Raw genomic sequence first — 22,109 nt, forward strand, 5'->3', positions numbered from 1 at the left:
CAGGAGGGTCAGAGCAGGAGAAGGCCACAGAAGGAGATGAAGAAATAAGTGGAGGCCGTCGCCTTGAGCTCACTTAAAAAAGATGAGTGATCTTGGGTCATTAGTGGAAGTATTTGAGTTTTGTCTGCTGTTTTATACTTCTACTCCACTACATCTTGGAGGCAGGTATTATACTTGTTATATTTCCATTTTGCTATTAATATTTTCACTTTTTAAGAGATGCAAAGTTTTGTTTCGTTCAAACACTGGGCTTGTTCCTGTTATGCAATAAGAACGCTTGGGTAGCGTGTGAGGGCATGATAAAACAATAGTTTAAAATTATGTTTGTGTTTTTTTTGTTAAATCAATTACACATAGGGATCTCTGCATACCGTCCTCCCATGCCACCCTGCCAAGACCTGTTGCCACTCCTTTGCCACAGTCACATTGTTCACACTCATGTGACACTCACCTGACAAACACACGCCATACGCCATAAGGAAGGAAAGTTAACAGTGGGGATAATGCCAGTTTTTTTGCTTAGAAAATTCAGAGAAGTGCAAAGGAGGAAGAGGATGGAAATATTATTATTATTATTGTTATTATTATTAGTGATCTGCACTGTTTCTAGATAGATCGATAGATACTTTATTGATCCCAAACTGTGAAATACAGAACATATGGAAGAGGATTAGGGCCACACATGAAAAATTCTGCATGAAGTAAAAATTCTGAGAATTAAAGTCAGAACTCTGAGAATAGAGTCAGAAGTTTGAGAATGAAGTCAGAATTCTGAGTATGAAGTCAGAATTATGAAAATAAAGTCAGAATTATGAGAATAAAGTCAGAATTTTTCCAGTGTTGCCCTAATCCTCTTCCATAGGAACACAACACACCACCATGCAAACACAAATATAAGAAAGACAAGTATAAAAATGTAAGAACCGAAAAACCATACAAATTTAAGGAATCAAACATAAAAAATGTATATAATATTAGTGCAAGTGTGCAGTAAGTTGCCAACAATGTGCATGAGGTGAAGTGAAGTGCTTTTATTGTTGAGTGTGTGTATGAGTAAAAGTCGATTTTATTTATTCATTTATTTTATGTATTTATTTATTTGTTTTATCTTTCACTTGAGTCCCGATGTGCACTTGCACCAGTCTGACAGACGTGGCCCCTGCAGCCTGGTTTCTATTCCGGCAGCTGTCATCCGGTTTCGAGCAGCGCGGCGTCAGCGGACTCTTATTTTGAAAACGCTAACGGGAAACGCTGTTTGTGTTTCAGTCCGACTTGACGCACCCGCAGGGGAAACAAAACCCGGGTCTTTTCCACCGGCCGGCACAGACACGCTTCTCATCTGCGGGCCGATCAGCTGTTGGCGGTCGTGGGGTCTCCTCCTCTCGTGAACAACCCGGACAACCAGATCGACATGGACAACCGACAAGAACAAGGGATGGGAGCAGAGCCAAGCAAGGTAACACAGAAGCTGCACTGTCAAGGCTGTAAGAGATAACACAGAGAACCAAAACAAAAAAAGCCCAGAGAACTTGTGTGGATCTTGTGTAGAACTTGTGTGGATCTTGTGTGGATCTTGTGTGGAACTCGTGTGGGGTGAGCAGCAAAGGAAGTGTGAATCTCAGAGGGTCCTCTTTCTCGGTTCTTCTTTTTCTTCGTCCACAGCCTCAACATCTGGTTAACATCTGCACAAAAACGAAAAAAAAAATGGAAGAGGAAGATAGTGTGGTTCGAAATGAACAGGTGTCAAGATCCCTGCATGTGAATTCTATCGGGCTTCCAGCTTTAGAATCAGAATCAGAGCAACTTCATTGATCGCTGAGGGAAAATAGCTCTATCACAAATAGATATATAGATGACTTTATTGATCCCTGGGGGGGGATTGGTTATTCTTATAGCAGCCATAGGGCAGACGATGTAAAATAAAATAAAAAAGTACAAACAAAAGACAAAAAAAACACAGAAACAGTCCAAAAAAAAGGGTGCCGTGTAAAAAACAAGGTCTGATATATGATGAAAATACAGAGCAAGTTCTGTTATGTCAGATGTTTACCAGGCACAGTGCAGAGTATTTAAAAAAAGGATTAAGGAGCTGAGAAATATGATTGAATTTAGTCCCAGGCCTGGCGGAGGTAGATGAGTTCAAAAGTCTGATGGCAGTCGACAGGACTGACTTCCTGTACCACTCCCTGACACGGCGAGGTTATTATTTATGATTATTTTCAGTTTCAATCGGAACTATTGCACTATTGGCACACCAATGCTGCGTGTACATCTGTCTTCTTGTGTCCTGTCTTTCCGCCAGGTGTTCAACGATCCCATCCACGGGCAGGTGGAGCTGCACCCACTCCTCATCAAAATCATCGACACACCTCAGTTCCAGCGACTGCGAAACCTCAAGCAGCTCGGAGGGTCCTACTTTGTTTTCCCCGGCGCGTCGCACAACCGCTTTGAACACTCCATTGGGTGCGTCCACACCATAGTGACAAACACAAGTAGAATCCAATGTCACTCACTAATAGAGAACGGCCTGTTTTCACCACAGTTAATATTTGACTGCGTAATTATATTATATTGAGACGTTGTTGAACAAGTTCTTTGACACCCAGCAGGCCAGGCAACACAAGAGCGAGCGTCATAGGTGCATCTCACTACTAGAAAAAAACAAGATTGCACAGAATGTGACGATGGCCATATTTTCCACAAGGATTTGGTGTGGCGGAAATTAAAGAAGTGGATGAATGTCGGTGAAAGGCGACAACGTTTCAAACGACCCTGTTGGTCCTTGCAGGACCAAGAGGGTGAAAAGATTCTTCTTTCACTTGCTTTCATTTCATCTTTCATCCATTGGATTGATGTGCACGTTGATTGCAATCCTCCCTCTCCAACAAATATTCTACTTATTTGTGCATATATTATAAACTCCTGATATTTTCGTTACCAGAGTTCAGTAATTTGTTCAAATTTTGTTCAAAAGATTCCTTCAAAGCAGTGTTTGAACGATAGATATATATATATATAATTATTCATTCATGTATAATAATTCAAATGTATATTTTGTGGGTTTTCTTTCACTGTTTCAGGGTGTGCTACTTGGCAGGACAGCTTGTAAAAGCTCTCAATGAGCGGCAGCCGGAGCTCCTCATCACCCGCAGAGACATCCTCTGTGTGCAGATCGCAGGACTCTGCCATGACCTGGGTGAGTGAGCACGTCCTCACACGTTTCACGTTTTCACAAGGGGCATGGGTAAGAATGAAAGTGGAAGTATGTTTATCATCTTCTAATATCCAGATGGGAATAGATTTAAGAAGATGAGTGCAAAAGTTCCCGTAATCAACTTTTTTTTTCTGTATTCCTTGACCCTGTCAGGACATGGGCCATTTTCCCATATGTTTGATGGGAGATTCATCCCAAAAGCACGTCCAAATATCACCTGGAAGGTAAGAAAATGCAGTTCATACTTTCACAACTTGTCAAGCAAAACCAGCACTGCAATGAGATACGTGACATGTATAACGCAGCATCAGTTCAGCATATTGATCTGCTAAGACAACTCACTAATGAGAGCGCTACAGTGGTGTGTAATCAGCGAGACAAATACAAATGCTTTCATGAATTAGTCCTTTCACTGTCACTGGCATTACTTTCTCTCTGTTATTTGTAGCAGAGGTAAATTATTATTATTATTATCATCCACTTTTTCTCAGTGGCAAAATTCACCACTTCTCCTCTTGTGACGTTCAATGCTCTGGCAAAGGTGACCAATAATCATCCACGTTTGTGTCCTGTCGTATTTCAAGATAAGCTCTTTCTCATTGAGTAATGAGGTCGTTATCCTTTCATTTTCAACTCCCGTATTAATGAGTCTGTTTGTGTTGCAGCATGAGAACGCCTCTGTGGCCATGTTTGATCACCTGGTTAAAGAAAATGACCTGAATCAGCTGATGACGCAGCACGGCTTGGTGCTGCCTGAGGACCTGACGTTTATTAAGGAGCAGATTGGTGGACCACTGGACACTAATGCAGCTCAGGCCAAGAAGGTAACTGCCCTTTGTGCTCATGTGAAATCAGTCGGTATGAACCGAAAACACATTTTCCCAAAGAGGTGATTCTGTTTTAAACAGTAAAACTGTTTTTCTGTTATAAAGAAAGTTTTTTTTTTTAACTAATAATAAATAACTAGTGTAAGTACAGTCACATTTTCTTTCTCCATTTCTAACTTCAAAAGAACCTTTTGAGGAACTCCAGAACTAAAACTGAAAACTTACTTTACCTCCATAAAATGTTTATTCCAGCTCTCCTTGGACTCTCACACCCTGTTGAATTATTGTGCCCCACACATCCTGTTTACAGTAATTGACCTGCATAATCCTTAACAAATACTTGCCCAGGTGAGCAGGATCTCATGTCACTGTTGTCTGTCGTCTCCACAGTGGCAGTATAAAGGACGTCCTAACGACAAGTCCTTTCTCTATCAAATCGTGGCCAACAAAACAAATGGTATCGATGTGGATAAGTGGGACTACTTTGCCAGGTGATTCTTACCGATAGGTTTAACAATTTCCTAAATCATACGTTGACAACTCACAGTTCTCTTGTTGAATTCAATGACCCATTGTCTTCCCATGTTTCTCCACTCCATCTCCTCCCAGGGACTGCTACCACCTGGGCATCCAGAACAACTTTGACTATCGCCGCTCCCTGCAGTTTGCCAGGGTTTGTGAGGTGGACGGTCAGAAGCACATCTGTACCAGAGACAAGGTGCTGCCCTTCTTTGCACCTGCCTTCTGATCAGCATTTGAAAGCAAAGTCTTGTCAAATGATTAGCCGTGACTGAAACACGGGTGATTCTTCTTAACAGGAGGTGGGCAATCTGTACGACATGTTCCACACAAGGAGCTGTCTCCACAGACGAGCCTACCAGCACAAGGTCGGCAACATCATAGAGGCCATGTGAGTAGCTTGTTTGCTTTTTGATTATCTCTCTTGTATGGTATCAAAAGACTATATATGAAAATGGACGTAGTCACCGGGTCCGGAAAGTGTAGTCAGTGCATAAGTGCCAGAAACCTGTATTGTCTTGAATGAGCAGCAGAGGGTGACTGCACTGGTTGCAAAAAGAAAAGTCGATGAGAAATGACTCTACTTTTCATTTGATTTTTAACGTCAGTAAACCTTTTCCTGAGGGAGTTTGTGGTTCAATCTGTAGTTTCAAGACTCCTCAAGACTCCTCAAGACTCCTCTTGTAAACGAATGATCCCATGTGTGGTCTTTATCCAGGATCACCGAGGCCTTTTTGAAAGCAGATCCATACATCCAGATTGAGGGCTCAGAAGGGAAGATGTTCACTCTCTCCACAGCCATAGACGACATGGTGGCCTACACCAAACTGACAGGTCAGTGTGCTGTTAATCTCCCAATTAAAGAATATTCAGACACGGGGAGGGAAAAGATGAAACGCCATCTCACCAAAACCTGCTGGATTGTGTCTGTCGTCACTTCATTGATTATTCTCCCTCTCTCCTGTTCTTGGCTGCTCTGACACTGTGTTCACCTGTGCCTGACCTGAGATGTGGAAACGGTGCGCTGAAGGATCAAATTGTTGTTTTCAAATGGTTCACATTCTAAAGTGACAAATACTCACTAACGTGCACCGTAACACAAACGGCACCTGTTTGTGTCAAGGCGTTGTCCTGTTTGTTTTTTTGTGTGGCATTGGTCTTTCTAACTTTTTGCTCATTTCTGTCTATCTTGTAGATAACGTGTTTGAACAAATACTCCACTCGTCCGTCACGGAGCTGGCAGAACCGAGGGAGATTCTAAACAACATCATCTGTCGGCGCCTCCACAAGTTTCTGGGCGAAACCCAGGCAGACGAACCTTTGAGTGTCACCAAGGTGTGTGTGTGTGTGTGTGTGTGTGTGTTTGTGTGTGCACGTGTGCACGTGCATGTTTGTGTGTGCGCATGTGTATTTGGACAGGAAATTCTCAAAGCCTCAGGTAAAATTCATCTGCTACAGGGTGAAGAAGTGTGTAATTATATGTAAGCAGCCGTGTGACGCACTGTTCTTGCAGCATATGCTTGCAGTTGTTGTCTTCAACAGATTGTGAAAAAAGCTTTTCCCCATTGCCTGTTTTGGCCAATCGACAATACTAAATCCAAAGACTTTCAATTCACTGTGGTATAAAACAAACAAGCATCAAAACCTTGTGTTTGAGAAGCTTGAAAAGACCTTTTTAGGCCTTTTCTCTTAAAAATGACTTAATAATTGGTCATATGCAGCAAGGTGTGTGATGTCCATGACAATTGTACTCAAACAATTGATAAACTAATTGTTATGGCACTGTTGTCATGGACAACCTAACCCTAACCCCGAGAGGAATGGCTGCCACTTTGATATAGCCAACGAGCTTCTTGATGAATGAAATCAAACTTTTTTTGTGCCTAAAAATACGATATTGTATTTTGTATAAAATAATGTCAGATTTGAGCTAAGGAATGTATTGTTTTGTGGATGCGTATATCTAATATCATTCTATGTTAACGTCATGCACATTGTGCTTGGTTTTTGTTTTTGTTTTGTTTTTTTGTATTACATGAACTTATGATACCACTGTGGTAGAAAGCCAAGTCTCATGTAATCTCACTGCTACAATGAAATAACATGACATGTTCACGTGTCTCTCACCTCTTCAAGGAGATGATTAAAAGCTGGGAGGCAGAGTTGGCTGAGGCCAACCCTCAATGTGAGGCCCAGGATGTCAACCTGCTGCCAGAGGACTTCGTAGTTAGTGTGAGTTTTCAATCCAATTTTTTTAAATGTGATTTCTGGTTTTGTCGATCATCGTTTCATTTGTAAGTCATTGCCTTCCCTGCCTTATTGTGGCCTTCTGCACAAAACTTCCTCTTTTTCCTTTAGATCATTAACATGGACTATGGGATCCAGGAAGAGAACCTAATCAACAATTTGTATTTCTATAGCAAGGACAACCCAACCAAAGCCTACCAAATACGCAAGAACCAGGTCAGAACTACCACGGAATTATTATCTTAATCTTCGTTTACATGAGTTACCTCCATATTTTAATGGTTCTATATTTCTCCTGTGTAGAATATGTTTCCATCTGCCTCTATTTTAGATTTACAGCTCAAAATAAACTCAGTTGCTGCTGTCATTCTTTTTCAGGTTTCAAACTTTCTTCCAGCGAAATTTGCTGTGCAGCTGATCAGGGTCTACTTCAAGAAGAGGGATGATAAAAGTCTGGAAGCTGCCAAGAAGCACTTCGTTCATTGGTGCACAAACAAGAAATTCTCAAAGCCTTAGGTAAAATTCATCTGCTACAGTGTGAAGAAGTGTAATTATATGCAAGCGGCCGTGCTGGTTGTTAAACATGGGATAGGTAGATGCCTTGAGGTACCTCTGTCTCAAAATGGAGAATGGGTAACAAAAGGAATATGAAAAGTTGAGCATGTTATGAGCAGTTTCCTGTTCTGCTTGTATCCTGTGCTACTCAAAAATTTGCATGTACAGTCGACCAGAAGCACAATGCCGACTGGAGGGCGCAGTATATAGTTGGTGGCCATACAGTGAATCAAAGCAGCTATTATAATAATACCAATGTTTTCAAGGAAAGTGTGCAAGTGGGTCACTCACGTTGATTAACCAATAGAAAAGGATCAGCTAAATCTATTCTGCTCTTGGCTTTATGGGTTCCTGCCCGTCTACAGATGTATGTTGTTTTATCCCACGTGCTGAAGATGTAAGAGCGTATTTTACATCAAAAATAACATTGGTGTGGTTTTCATCATCTCGACACGATTACCCCTCCTCTGATTACAGAGAGGGAAATAATAATACATTTGTAACACGGCTCCAGTGAGGTGCTACCGCCCTCTTGTGGCAGACGACAGTTAATCAGTGTCCAGAGACAGAATTCTGTTAGAAGCCCCATGATCGATCGTCTGCAGAGTTGGGATTGTGAAACACTGCAATGTGGTGCAGTAATGTCAGCAATGACGTTGTTCACACTCCACACTGTCCTCGTTAATACCAATGTCTTAATATTTTATTCACACACAGGATGGAGAAAGCCAGCAGGTCGAACATCAAGGAAGGCGAGGATGGGCCGAAAAAAGCCAGAACTCAGCTCAACTTTGAATGAGAGGAGGAGAGCAAATGCCCCTCTGTTACACTTTTGGTAGACGAGACGGTGTTGAGTGAAAAATTATATTTTTCTAGGAAGTGAGTGTGTTTTTACGAGCACAGCACGGCAAAGCTGAAGTGTTTGGTTTTTTTTCTTACAAAGAAAATATATGGGGAAAAAATTACACTGTATATTCAGGGCCTGTACTTGGGGGGGCATAGGGTATTATATATTTTTTTAATATTCACATCTTTGCTTTTACTCATTTTATTCAGGTTTTTCTCTTTTTAGACTCATTAAGGGCGACTAGGGTCAAATATTTAAAGTTGATTTGTTTTATGCCACGTGCTGAGCAAATAGCCTATAATGTAGTTGGATTTTGAGCAATAAATCATGGGCAGTTACAATGTTTTACTGTGAAAGCAAATGTGTGTATTTCAGGGAAGTGTGTTTTTACAGCATATATATCTGGTGTGTTACAGTGAATTATTTTATTCAACTTTCAGATGAGAAGTCAAAATATATGAAGAAGGGCAGATTGTGACCTTTACAGTGACCATTTGTTTTTACTTGATAAATTTGGTGTGATCTTTCTTTGAATATATTTATTTTGCCTGGGTTTGTTTTGTTTTTGGTTTGTTTTTGTTTGAGTATGGTTTGCGGTCCTCTAATTTATTGTTCTTACAGTAAGTATACTTATACTGTCAACTGCACTTTGTTTATACTGATCTATTTGCACTACCTACTACTATCTGCTGTTAAACCCATTGTACTCATTTATATATTCCTGTGCATACGCACATACTTTGCACTTTACTGCCTTTTTGCACTTCTGGTTAGATGCTAAACTGCATTTCGTTGTCTAAGTACCTGTACTCTGTGCAATGACAATGAAGTTGAATATAATCCAATCTAATATAAGTAGCACAACTTGCCCATTGCTGTTTTCACCTCATAAATATGTGCAACGTCGAAAATGGTATTACTGGTGATACCAGTTGACATGTTTTATAAAATGTGATGTGGCCTCACCAGACATGCCTCATTGCTGGCTTCCTCGTGCTTGATTGGGTAAAACTTAGTTTTGAAAGAATACCAAGTGAAACATACAAAGGGTTTGTGGTGATCCTGTAAGGTTTATTCCTGTTGGGAAGGGGTTGAAAAAAATAAAACTGGAAAATAAAAGTCTTTCTCTCAATTGTGTCCTCATGTAGCTTTGTTTGTTTGAAGAACAGCGGTATCATGCACACAAGCTATACATCGATGCTCCACAAAATACTTTTCTTTCATGGGAAGTTTATCTCCTAATAGCATTTTTTTGTTTTATTAGCTGGTGAAAAGTGGAGGTCCACAAACTCCGCTGTCATAATCATAATCTATCTATCTATCTGCCTGTTGATTACAATTTTAATATTGTTGAACTGTTTATCTACTGTGAACTTATTCTTGAGTGTGTGTATGAGTAAAAGTCGATTTTGTTTATTTATTCATTTATTTAATTTATTTATTTATTTGTCTTATCTTTCACTTGAGTCCCGATGTGCACTTGCACCAGTCTACAGGCTGGTTTCTACTCCGGCAGCTGTCATCCGGTTTCGAGCAGCGCGGCGTCTTATTTTGAAATCCCCGACGGGAAACGCTGCTCGTGTTTCAGTCCGACTTGACGCACCCGCACGAGACACAACACCCGGGTCTTTTTCCACCGGCCGGCACAGACACGCTTCTCATCTGCGGGCCGATCAGCTGTCGGCGGTCGCGGGGAAACGTCGTCGGCCTCGAAAACGTGCGGGTCTCCTCCTCTCGTGAACAACCCGGACAACCGGATCGACATGGACAAGCGAAAACGCCCGTCAGCGGCCGTTTCGAGCCCCGGCGACGGCTTCGACACGCCGGAGAGGCGAGCGCCAGCGGACCGCGCGCCGGACTCGGACTACTCGCGCTGGGGAGAGGAGGAAACGTGCCAGTACCTGCGAAGAGAAGGTCTCGGAGAATGGGAGGAAACCTTCAGAGGTTGGTGTTCTTGAATGTCAAAGGTTTGCATCGCTCTGTGTCCACCCGTCGAGTCGGGAGCTGCCCGCTGATCGGGTTGTTGTGACGCGAGCTAACACCCCGGCTTGTTGTGCTCCCTCATCCAGCTCAACGCATAACCGGTGTCGGCCTCAGGTCGCTGACGGATGCGGACCTGGCGGAGCTCGGCGTAGAGTAAGTGTGTTGCACCGAGGTCGAGCCCCCGATGACACCACGTCCAGTTTCCCCTGGAGCTCAGACGATGGCAGTGGGGAGCGCCGCTGGTGTCTCAGCTCTCTCCCTCTGTCTCTTTTGATCCTCCACCTTTTTCTTTTCTTCATTTGGTTTATTCTTTTTTTTCAATGTCACCCTGTCCAGGCACAAAGGTGACCGTCTGCACATCCTGCACAGTGTCTGCAAGCTGTGGCAGATAGGAGCAGAGCCAAGCAAGGTAACACAGAAGCTGCACCGTCAAGGCTGTAAGAGATAACACAGAGAACCAAAACCAAAAAAAGCCCAGAGAACTTGTGTGGATCTTGTGTGGAACTTGTGTGGATCTTGTGTGGAACTTGTGTGGATCTTGTGTGGAACTTGTGTGGATCTTGTGTAGAACTTGTGTGGATCTTGTGTGGAACTTGTGTGGATCTTGTGTGGAACTTGTGTGGAACTTGTGTGGATCTTGTGTAGAACTTGTGTGGATCTTGTGTGGAACTTGTGTGGATCTTGTGTGGAACTTGTGTGGATCTTGTGTAGAACTTGTGTGGATCTTGTGTAGAACTTGTGTGGATCTTGTGTAGAACTTGTGTGGATCTTGTGTGGAACTTGTGTGGATCTTGTGTAGAACTTGTGTGGATCTTGTGTGGAACTTGTGTGGATCTTGTGTAGAACTTGTGTGGATCTTGTGTAGAACTTGTGTGGATCTTGTGTGGAACTTGTGTGGATCTTGTGTAGAACTTGTGTGGATCTTGTGTAGAACTTGTGTGGATCTTGTGTAGAACTTGTGTGGATCTTGTGTGGAACTTGTGTGGATCTTGTGTAGAACTTGTGTTGATCTTGTGTGGAACTTGTGTGGATCTTGTGTGGAACTTGTGTGGATCTTGTGTAGAACTTGTGTGGATCTTGTGTGGAACTTGTGTGGATCTTGTGTAGAACTTGTGTGGATCTTGTGTAGAACTTGTGTGGATCTTGTGTGGAACTCGTGTGGATCTTGTGTAGAACTTGTGTGGATCTTGTGTAGAACTTGTGTGGATCTTGTGTGGAACTCGTGTGGATCTTGTGTAGAACTTGTGTGGATCTTGTGTGGAACTCGTGTGGATCTTGTGTAGAACTTGTGTGGATCTTGTGTGGAACTTGTGTGGATCTTGTGTAGAACTTGTGTGGATCTTGTGTAGAACTTGTGTGGATCTTGTGTGGAACTTGTGTGGATCTTGTGTAGAACTTGTGTGGATCTTGTGTAGAACTTGTGTGGATCTTGTGTAGAACTTGTGTGGATCTTGTGTAGAACTTGTGTGGATCTTGTGTAGAACTTGTGTGGATCTTGTGTAGAACTTGTGTGGATCTTGTGTGGAACTTGTGTGGATCTTGTGTGGAACTCGTGTGGGGTGAGCAGCAAAGGAAGTGTGAATCTCAGAGGGTCCTCTTTCTCGGTTCTTCTTTTTCTTCGTCCACAGCCTCAACATTTGGTTAACATCTGCACAAAAACGAAAAAAAAATGGAAGAGGAAGATAGTGTGGTTCGAAATGAACAGGTGTCAAGATCCCTGCATGTGAATTCTATCGGGCTTCCAGCTTTAGAATCAGAATCAGAGCAACTTCATTGATCGCTGAGAGAAAATAGCTCTATCACAAATAGATATATAGATGACTTTATTGATCCCTGGGGGGGGATTGGTTATTCTTATAGCAGCCATAGGGCAGACGATGTAAAATAAAATAAAAAAGTACAAACAAAAGACAAAAAAAACACAGAAACCGTCCAAAAAAAAGGGTGCCGTGTAAAAAACAAGGTCTGATATATGATGAAAATACAGAGCAAGTTCTGTTATGTCAGATGTTTACCAGGCACAGTGCAAAGTATTTAAAAAAAGGATTAAGGAGCTGAGAAATATGATTGAATTTAGTCCCAGGCCTGGCGGAGGTAGATGAGTTCAAAAGTCTGATGGCAGTCGACAGGACTGACTTCCTGTACCACTCCCTGACACGGCGAGGTTATTATTTATGATTATTTTCAGTTTCAATCGGAACTATTGCACTATTGGCACACCAATGCTGCGTGTACGTCTGACTTGTTGTGTCCTGTCTTTCCGCCAGGTGTTCAACGATCCCATCCACGGGCACGTGGAGCTGCACCCACTCCTCATCAAAATCATCGACACACCTCAGTTCCAGCGACTGCGAAACCTCAAGCAGCTCGGAGGGTCCTACTTTGTTTTCCCCGGCGCGTCGCACAACCGCTTTGAACACTCCATTGGGTGCGTCCACACCATAGTGACAAACACAAGTAGAATCCAATGTCACTCACTAATAGAGAACGGCCTGTTTTCACCACAGTTAATATTTGACTGCGTAATTATATTATATTGAGACATTGTTGAACAAGTTCTTTGACACCCAGCAGGCCAGGCAACACAAGAGCGAGCGTCATAGGTGCATCTCACTACTAGAAAAAAACAAGATTGCACAGAATGTGACGATGGCCATATTTTCCACAAGGATTTGGTGTGGCGGAAATTAAAGAAGTGGATGAATGTCGGTGAAAGGCGACAACGTTTCAAACGACCCTGTTGGTCCTTGCAGGACCAAGAGGGTGAAAAGATTCTTCTTTCACTTGCTTTCATTTCATCTTTCATCCATTGGATTGATGTGCACGTTGATTGCAATCCTCCCTCTCCAACAAATATTCTACTTATTTGTGCATATATTATAAACTCCTGATATTTTCGTTACCAGAGTTCAGTAATTTGTTCAAATTTTGTTCAAAAGATTCCTTCAAAGCAGTGTTTGAATGATAGATATATATATATATAATTATTCATTCATGTATAATAATTCAAATGTATATTTTGTGGGTTTTCTTTCACTGTTTCAGGGTGTGCTACTTGGCAGGACAGCTTGTACAAGCTCTCAATGAGCGGCAGCCGGAGCTCCTCATCACCCGCAGAGACATCCTCTGTGTGCAGATCGCAGGACTCTGCCATGACCTGGGTGAGTGAGCACGTCCTCACACGTTTCACGTTTTCACAAGGGGCATGGGTAAGAATGAAAGTGGAAGTATGTTTATCATCTTCTAATATCCAGATGGGAATAGATTTAAGAAGATGAGTGCAAAAGTTCCCGTAATCAACTTTTTTTTTCTGTATTCCTTGACCCTGTCAGGACATGGGCCATTTTCCCATATGTTTGATGGGAGATTCATCCCAAAAGCACGTCCAGATATCACCTGGAAGGTAAGAAAATGCAGTTCATACTTTTACAACTTGTCAAGCAAAACCAGCACTGCAATGAGATACGTCACATGTATAACGCAGCATCAGTTCAGCATATTGATCTGCTAAGACAACTCACTAATGAGAGCGCTACAGTGGTGTGTAATAAGCGAGACAAATACAAATGCTTTCATGAATTATTCCTTTCACTGTCACTGGCATTACTTTCTCTCTGTTATTTGTAGCAGAGGCAAATTATTATTATTATTATCCCCTTTTTCTCAGTGGCAAAATTCACCACTTCTCCTCTTGTGACTGTTTTATTTCCTCCGATTATTAAAATCAACGTTCAATGCTCACTGTTTAACTTCCCCCATTCCATTGTTATAATAAGGAGTTTTACTGCTTAAGTACTATGTAGTCAAATAAATGGACATAACTGTACGTAATGCATGTAGAAAAATAGAAGCCACTAACAATTACTGTCTGGGAAAACTAGATGGCCGACTCTCAAATAGGCGATGTGGTGTTTAAAACACCTGCCTGTTAAATGATAAGGACAAAGTTTGCGCTACTTTCAGAGTTCCTTTAAATCCGTTACTTTATTCATAAAGTTCGTTATTTCTATTAAACTATTCTATTTAACTAGATAGAATAACGTTACAGCAATAAACAGAATCAATTAGCAGTTCTGCTATACAAAACCGTTAACGTCACTTCCCTGTAACAGGTGAGGTCTAAGGTAGTGGTTAATAGTGTTGTGAATGATAAGCATCACTGATAAGAGACAGTAAGAGCGAGTAAGCACACAGTCATTATGTAATCTATGACCACAGACCTGCCGTCTGGCAAAGTTAACCAATAATCATCCACGTTTGTGTCCTGTCGTATTTCAAGATAAGCTCTTTCTCATTGAGTAATGAGGTCGTTATCCTTTCATTTTCAACTCCCGTATTAATGAGTCTGTTTGTGTTGCAGCATGAGAACGCCTCTGTGGCCATGTTTGATCACCTGGTTAAAGAAAATGACCTGAATCAGCTGATGACGCAGCACGGCTTGGTGCTGCCTGAGGACCTGACGTTTATTAAGGAGCAGATTGGTGGACCACTGGACACTAATGCAGCTCAGGCCAAGAAGGTAACTGCCCTTTGTGCTCATGTGAAATCAGTCGGTATGAACCGAAAACACATTTTCCCAAAGAGGTGATTCTGTTTTAAACAGTAAAACTGTTTTTCTGTTATAAAGAAAGTTTTTTTTTTTAACTAATAATAAATAACTAGTGTAAGTACAGTCACATTTTCTTTCTCCATTTCTAACTTCAAAAGAACCTTTTGAGGAACTCCAGAACTAAAACTGAAAACTTACTTTACCTCCATAAAATGTTTATTCCAGCTCTCCTTGGACTCTCACACCCTGTTGAATTATTGTGCCCCACACATCCTGTTTACAGTAATTGACCTGCATAATCCTTAACAAATACTTGCCCAGGTGAGCAGGATCTCATGTCACTGTTGTCTGTCGTCTCCACAGTGGCAGTATAAAGGACGTCCTAACGACAAGTCCTTTCTCTATCAAATCGTGGCCAACAAAACAAATGGTATCGATGTGGATAAGTGGGACTACTTTGCCAGGTGATTCTTACCGATAGGTTTAACAATTTCCTAAATCATACGTTGACAACTCACAGTTCTCTTGTTGAATTCAATGACCCATTGTCTTCCCATGTTTCTCCACTCCATCTCCTCCCAGGGACTGCTACCACCTGGGCATCCAGAACAACTTTGACTATCGCCGCTTCCTGAAGTTTGCCAGGGTTTGTGAGGTGGACGGTCAGAAGCACATCTGTACCAGAGACAAGGTGCTGCCCTTCTTTGCACCTGCCTTCTGATCAGCATTTGAAAGCAAAGTCTTGTCAAATGATTAGCCGTGACTGAAACACGGGTGATTCTTCTTAACAGGAGGTGGGCAATCTGTACGACATGTTCCACACAAGGAACTGTCTCCACAGACGAGCCTACCAGCACAAGGTCGGCAACATCATAGAGGCCATGTGAGTAGCTCGTTTGCTTTTTGATTATCTCTCTTGTATGGTATCAAAAGACTATATATGAAAATGGACGTAGTCACTGGGTCCGGAAAGTGTAGTCAGTGCATAAGTGCCCGAAACCTGTATTGTCTTGAATGAGCAGCAGAGGGTGACTGCACTGGTTGCAAAAAGAAAAGTCGATGAGAAATGACTCTACTTTTCATTTGATTTTTAACGTCAGTAAACATTTTCCTGAGGGAGTTTGTGGTTCAATCTGTAGTTTCAAGACTCCTCAAGACTCCTCAAGACTCCTCTTGTAAACGAATGATCCCATGTGTGGTCTTTATCCAGGATCACCGAGGCCTTTTTGAAAGCAGATCCATACATCCAGATTGAGGGCTCAGAAGGGAAGATGTTCACTCTCTCCACAGCCATAGACGACATGGTGGCCTACACCAAACTGACAGGTCAGTGTGCTGTTAATCTCCCAATTAAAGAATATTCAGACACGGGGAGGGAAAAGATGAAACGCCATCTCACCAAAACCTGCTGGATTGTGTCTGTCGTCACTTCATTGATTATTCTCCCTCTCTCCCGTTCTTGGCTGCTCTGACACTGTGTTCACCTGTGCCTGACCTGAGATGTGGAAACGGTGCGCTGAAGGATCAAATTGTTGTTTTCAAATGGTTCACATTCTAAAGTGACAAATACTCACTAACGTGCACCGTAACACAAACGGCACCTGTTTGTGTCAAGGCGTTGTCCTGTTTGTTTTTTTGTGTGGCATTGGTCTTTCTAACTTTTTGCTCATTTCTGTCTATCTTGTAGATAACGTGTTTGAACAAATACTCCACTCGTCCGTCACGGAGCTGGCAGAACCGAGGGAGATTCTAAACAACATCATCTGTCGGCGCCTCTTCAAGTTTCTGGGCGAAACCCAGGCAGACGAACGTTTGAGTGTCACCAAGGTGTGTGTGTTTGTGTGTGTGTGTGTGTGTGTGTGTGTGTGTGCACGTGTGCACGTGTGCACGTGCATGTTTGTGTGTGCGCATGTGTATTTGGACAGGAAATTCTCAAAGCCTCAGGTAAAATTCATCTGCTACAGGGTGAAGAAGTGTGTAATTATATGCAAGCAGCCGTGTGACGCACTGTTCTTGCAGCATATGCTTGCAGTTGTTGTCTTCAACTGATTGTGATAAGACTTTCAATTCACTGTGGTATAAAACAAACAAGCATCAAAACCTTGTGTTTGAGAAGCTTGAATAAGCCCTTTTAGGCCTTTTCTCTTAAAAATGACTTAAAAATGTCTATAATTGGTCATATGCAGCAAGGTGTGTGATGTCCATGACAATTGTACTCAAACAATTGATAAACTAATTGTTATGGCACTGTTGTCATGGACAACCTAACCCTAACCCCGAGAGGAATGGCTGCCACTTTGATATAGCCAACGAGCTTCCTGATGAATGAAATCAAACTTTTTTTGTCCCTAAAAATATGATATTGTATTTTGGAAAATAATGTCAGATTTAAGCTAAGGAATGTATTGTTTTGTGGATGCGTATATCTAATATCATTCTATGTTAATGTCATGCACATTGTGCTTGGTTTTTGTTTTTGTTTTGTTTTTTTGTATTACATGAACTTATGATACCACTGTGGTAGAAAGCCAAGTCTCATGTAATCTCACTGCTACAATGAAATAACATGACATGTTCACGTGTCTCTCACTTCTTCAAGGAGATGATTAAAAGCTGGGAGGCAGAGTTGGCTGAGGCCAACCCTCAATGTGAGGCCCAGGATGTCAACCTGCTGCCAGAGGACTTCGTAGTTAGTGTGAGTTTTCAATCCAATTTTTTTTAAATGTGATGTCTGGTTTTGCCGATCATCGTTTCATTTGTAAGTCATTGCCTTCCCTGCCTTATTGTGGCCTTCTGCACAAAACTTCCTCTTCTTCGTTTAGATCATTAACATGGACTATGGGATGAAGGAAAAGAACCCAATCAACAGTGTGCATTTCTATAGCAAGGACAACCCAACCAAAGCCTACCAAATACGCAAGAACCAGGTCAGAACTACCACGGAATTATTATCTTAATCTTCGTTTACATGAGTTACCTCCATATTTTAATGGTTCTATATTTCTCCTGTGTAGAAAATGTTTGTATCTGCCTGTATTTTAGATTTACAGCTCAAAATAAACTCTGTTGCTGTTGTCATTCTTTTTCAGGTGTCAAAACTTCTTCCTGAGCAATTTGCTGAGCAGCTGATCAGGGTCTACTTCAAGAAGAGGGATGATAATAGTCTGGACGCTGCCAAGATGCATTTCGTTCAGTGGTGCATGGACAGGAATTTCTCAAAGCCTCAGGTAAAGTTCATTTGTTGTGTAGTTCCCCAAAGTGAGGGCCACACCTGAGGGTGTCCTGTGGCATCAGGTACAGAGACATAACGTCCTTCACGTCCTGTAAGATGCTCGATCGGCTTGAGATTTTTGGCAATTTGGAGGCCATGGCAACACCTTGAACTCTTTGTTGTGCATGTTCACCCCAACAATGAGAATAACCTGTCAGACCAAAATGATTATTTTTATTTCTCTTATTTGATAATAAAACAAATTGCCTGTGGTTTTCACAGCAGTGGAATTTTGCTCTGTAGACAGGCAGGGTTCCTTATGAGTTACAGTTAGTGTTGGGAAACACGAAGATGTATGAGCGTATTTTACATCAAAAAATAACATTGGTGTAGTTTTCATCATCTCGACACGATTACCCCTCCTCTGATTACAGAGAGTGAAATAATACATTTGTAACACGGCTCCAGTGAGGTGCTACCGCCCTCTTGTGGCAGACGACAGTTAATCAGTGTCCAGAGACAGAATTCTGTCTCCACACTGTCCTCGTTAATACCAATGTCTTAATATTTTATTCACACACAGGATGGAGACATAATAGCACCTGAGCTGACCCCTCTGAAAGCCAGCTGGTCGAACATCAATGAACGCGAGGATGGGCCGAAAAAAGCCAGAACTCAGCTCAACTTTGAATGAGAGGAGGAGAGCAAATGCCCCTCTGTTATACTTTTGGTAGACGAGACGGTGTTGAGTGAAAAATTATATTTTTCTACGAAGTGAGTGTGCTTTTACGAGCACAGCACGGCAAAGCTGAAGTGTTAGGTTTTTTTCTTACAAAGAAAATATATGGGAAAAAATTACACTGTATATTCAGGGCCTACACTAGGGGGGGGGGGGCATAGGGTATTATATATTTTCAATATTCACATCTTTGCTTTTACTCATTTTATTCAGGTTTTTCTCTTTTTAAGACTCATTTAGGGCTACAAGTGTCAAATATTTAAAGTTGATTTGTTTTATGCCACGTGCTTAGCAAATAGCCTATAATGTATTTTGATTTTGAGCAATAAATCATGGGCAGTTACAATGTTTTACTGTAAAAGCAAATGTGTGTATTTCAGGGAAGTGTGTTTTTACACCGTATACATCTGGTGTGTTACAGTGAATTATTTTATTCAACTTTCAGATACACATTTATTTAAATGTGAAGCTTCCGAAAGAAGTATGACATGTGTTCAGTGAGAAGTCAAAATATATGAAGAAGGGCAGATTGTGACCTTTACAGTGACTATTTGTTTTTTACTTGAGAAATTTGGTGTGATCTTTCTTTGAATATATTTATTTTGCCTGGGTTTGTTTTGTTTTTGGTTTGTTTTTGTTTGAGTATGGTTTGCGGTCCTCTAATTTATTGTTCTTACAGTAAATAGCACAGCTTGCCCATTGCTGTTTTCACCTCATAAATATGTGCAACGTCGAAAATGGTATTGCTGGTGATACCACTTGACATGTTTTATAAAATGTGATGTGGCCTCACCAGACATGCCTCATTGCTGGCTTCCTCATGCTTGATTGGGTAAAACTTAGTTTTGAAAGAATACCAAGTGAAACATACAAAGGGTTTGTGGTGATCCTGTAAGGTTTATTCCTGTTGGGAAGGGGTTGAAAAAAAACCATCTTGAAAATAAAACTCTTTCTCTCAATTGTGTCCTCATGTAGCTTTGTTTGTTTGAAGAACAGCGGTATCATGCACACAAGCTATACATCGATGCTCCACAAAATACTTTTCTTTCATGGGAAGTTTATCTTGTCTCCTAATAGCATTCTTTTGTTTTATCAGCTGGTGAAAATTGGAGGTCCACAAACTCTGCTGTCATAATCATAATCTATCTATCTATCTGCCTGTTGATTACAATTTTAATATTGTTGAACTGTTTATCTAATTTTGTGGGCTACTTGTTTTCTTCCAACAATTCATGTTATATATGTCAATGTATATATGTATACATATATAAACAACAGGGCTTCAAACATCTAATCATTCCTGTACGTTTGATCTTTATGAGATAGGACCATCAAGATCAAGTTCCCGTTCCCAAATGACCAGTGGTGGTAGAAGTATCCAGGGCAACAGTCTCAGTGCGACTCAACAAACGACTTACAAAACTTTTGTAAGTAAATTTTCTGCATTCAAAGATTTGTTTAAACATTTCTTTTAACTAAATTACAACACTCATTACAATTACAAGTATCAAAAGCTAATGTTAATAATTTACTCCAACTTTAACTATATCACAATTTTTGTTTTAGGATGACAATACATTTATTATGTAAAAAATAATCTGCATTAATTTACATTATAAAGCGTCATGACATTTGGAAACTCAAAAGCAAAAGTATGTCAAAAATAAGTGCTTGAGTAAATGACTTGCTGCAGCATGACCTGTCGAACACCAGAGGACATCGTACACTCATTTGTCCCGAGCTTCTCTGTGTTTCATTTTCTCTCTGGTCCAGGTACTGAGGCAGCTGCTGAAACCCTTCCATTTTATTTTGTTTATATACCCCAAAATCACAAATCATAAAAATTGTATGATACAATATATCCTGTACATTTCCCCGACAATAAAAGGATAGAGAATACAAATAATACAATTGGTATAACATAAAAGTAACATAAGAATAAAACACATTTCCTAATGCTACTGTGAAAAATTTACATTTAATTTCTGCTTTTGCTGAATGCATTTACTGTCAAAACAAATGACTAAATATTTTTTAAAATAAAAAACTTCTAGGCTCTCACTAAGATTAGAAGTTATCTGATCCCCTGCGACAAGTGTGATTAATAAAAACGTGGGATGAGCCCTTGTTATTATGGTTATTCAACCAGGAATGTTGTCCCACAGGATGTATGCAGAAACACACTGCCCTGATGCACTGTAGGCAGTGGGTACACACACACACACACTCACACATGCACTTCCACATCCTGTGGCACTGTGGCAGGCAAGGAATATCCACCACACACACTCACAATGTGCAGGACCAAGGCCAACTGCCTGCTAGTATTTTTATAATCTTCATCCTCCCTGACCTGTTGCTCCCCTCGTGGCGCCAGTGGTCTCAGCCCTCCCCCTGCGATGCCTCAACCTGACACACACACACACACACACACACACACACACACACACGCTCCTGTACGCTCAGCAGCCCCGCCACGGATAATTGAGACCAGCTGTTGCAAGGTGCCTCTTCCCTCGACCCTGCACCCCTCCTTCACCCCGCCGCCGCCGCTGCTGCACTTGCCTTTCTGCAAGAAAACTATTCCAAAGCCCCCTCCCTCCCTCTCTCTCTCTCCCTTCCTCCCCTTCTTCTCTCCTGACTCACCCCCTCCCACATGGCTTTTGAGTGTTTTTGCCACTTCCCATCAGTTGTGCTGATTGACAGAAGGTGTGTTTAAGTTTTTTTAAGAATGGTGCTCTCTTTCAGACTTTAAATTGAGGTTAACAATGGACATTAAGGTAGAGTTTAAAGGAGCCATTCGTAAGTTTTCTCTGCCGATGAACGTGGTTTTAGACTGGGAGTGGGTGGTGGTGATGAGCTTCAGCAATCGTTGTATTGCCCTCTGAGCAGCATTACCTCTTCAGGGCAGACTGGATAATACAGTGACTCACTGCTGGAAAGCGGCACAATGGGCCGGCATGCTTGACTGTTAGCATGCCAACTTCAGGAGACTTGATAGAAATAGAAGCAAAGCAGGAGTAAAACATTGTCAAGGAATGAAGTTTGATGCTGAACCTGCAACATTTCACAGCTCTTAATGCTAATGTCAACTATAGCTGTGTCCCAGTTCAGGTGCCTCCTCTTTCGAAGGCTCCATTTGCATCACAGCGGCACGACTTGGCAGTACTATTTCAAAGGCGGAACACGCCGGGGACCTCAAATAGGAAATTCGACGTAGAACAGATCATCTCATTTTGGTACGGCCTTCGGATGCGGCCCCTGAATTCGGACGCCGGTTCAGTAGCAAACAACAGGATAAGAAAACAAGCAATTTAAGGGCAAAGACGGGGGGATTTTAGAAATTGCACTCAAAAAAACAGACATTTTTTTCATTATTTGGACCATAACACTAGGTCAGCTGATTGGGAAATGATTT

At 41.6% G+C, this 22,109-nt stretch overlaps 2 protein-coding genes across 2 annotated transcripts; both read left to right on the plus strand.

Moving 5' to 3' along the window:
• The first annotated feature begins 1,299 nt into the window (after positions 1–1,299).
• Positions 1,300–9,341, plus strand: LOC118316893 (deoxynucleoside triphosphate triphosphohydrolase SAMHD1-like). The gene is made up of 14 exons (XM_035645156.2): positions 1,300–1,456; positions 2,303–2,463; positions 3,081–3,196; positions 3,368–3,438; positions 3,880–4,038; positions 4,432–4,532; positions 4,651–4,759; positions 4,860–4,951; positions 5,279–5,394; positions 5,756–5,895; positions 6,697–6,792; positions 6,919–7,023; positions 7,186–7,323; positions 8,080–9,341. The coding sequence occupies exons 1-13, from the start codon at positions 1,412–1,414 to the stop codon at positions 7,321–7,323; spliced, it is 1,449 nt and encodes a 482-aa protein (XP_035501049.2). The 5' UTR covers positions 1,300–1,411; the 3' UTR covers positions 8,080–9,341.
• A 488-nt stretch (positions 9,342–9,829) lies between these two features.
• samhd1 (SAM domain and HD domain 1) lies at positions 9,830–18,772 on the plus strand. Its single transcript, XM_035645154.2, has 16 exons — positions 9,830–10,153; positions 10,279–10,345; positions 10,529–10,601; positions 12,460–12,620; positions 13,238–13,353; positions 13,525–13,595; positions 14,553–14,711; positions 15,105–15,205; positions 15,324–15,432; positions 15,533–15,624; positions 15,952–16,067; positions 16,429–16,568; positions 17,341–17,436; positions 17,564–17,668; positions 17,831–17,968; positions 18,536–18,772. Exons 1-16 carry the CDS (start codon positions 9,973–9,975, stop codon positions 18,644–18,646), a joined length of 1,836 nt encoding a protein of 611 aa, XP_035501047.2. The 5' UTR covers positions 9,830–9,972; the 3' UTR covers positions 18,647–18,772.
• Positions 18,773–22,109: the final 3,337 nt, after the last annotated feature.

The sequence above is a fragment of the Scophthalmus maximus genome, chromosome 3 (assembly GCF_022379125.1).
Source record: "Scophthalmus maximus strain ysfricsl-2021 chromosome 3, ASM2237912v1, whole genome shotgun sequence".
Taxonomy (NCBI): Eukaryota; Metazoa; Chordata; class Actinopteri; order Pleuronectiformes; family Scophthalmidae; genus Scophthalmus; species Scophthalmus maximus.

Excerpts from the sequence above, each read along its gene's own strand:
- samhd1 (XM_035645154.2), top strand. The coding sequence starts at position 9,973 with ATGGACAAGCGAAAACGCCCGTCAGCGGCCGTTTCGAGCCCCGGCGAC. Across the intron at positions 12,621-13,237 it reads CGCTTTGAACACTCCATTGG|GGTGTGCTACTTGGCAGGAC; the intron begins GTGCGTCCACAC and ends TCACTGTTTCAG. Across the intron at positions 13,596-14,552 it reads GTCCAGATATCACCTGGAAG|CATGAGAACGCCTCTGTGGC; the intron begins GTAAGAAAATGC and ends TTTGTGTTGCAG.
- LOC118316893 (XM_035645156.2), top strand. The coding sequence starts at position 1,412 with ATGGACAACCGACAAGAACAAGGGATGGGAGCAGAGCCAAGCAAG. Across the intron at positions 4,760-4,859 it reads ACATCTGTACCAGAGACAAG|GAGGTGGGCAATCTGTACGA; the intron begins GTGCTGCCCTTC and ends TCTTCTTAACAG. Across the intron at positions 5,896-6,696 it reads AACCTTTGAGTGTCACCAAG|GAGATGATTAAAAGCTGGGA; the intron begins GTGTGTGTGTGT and ends CACCTCTTCAAG.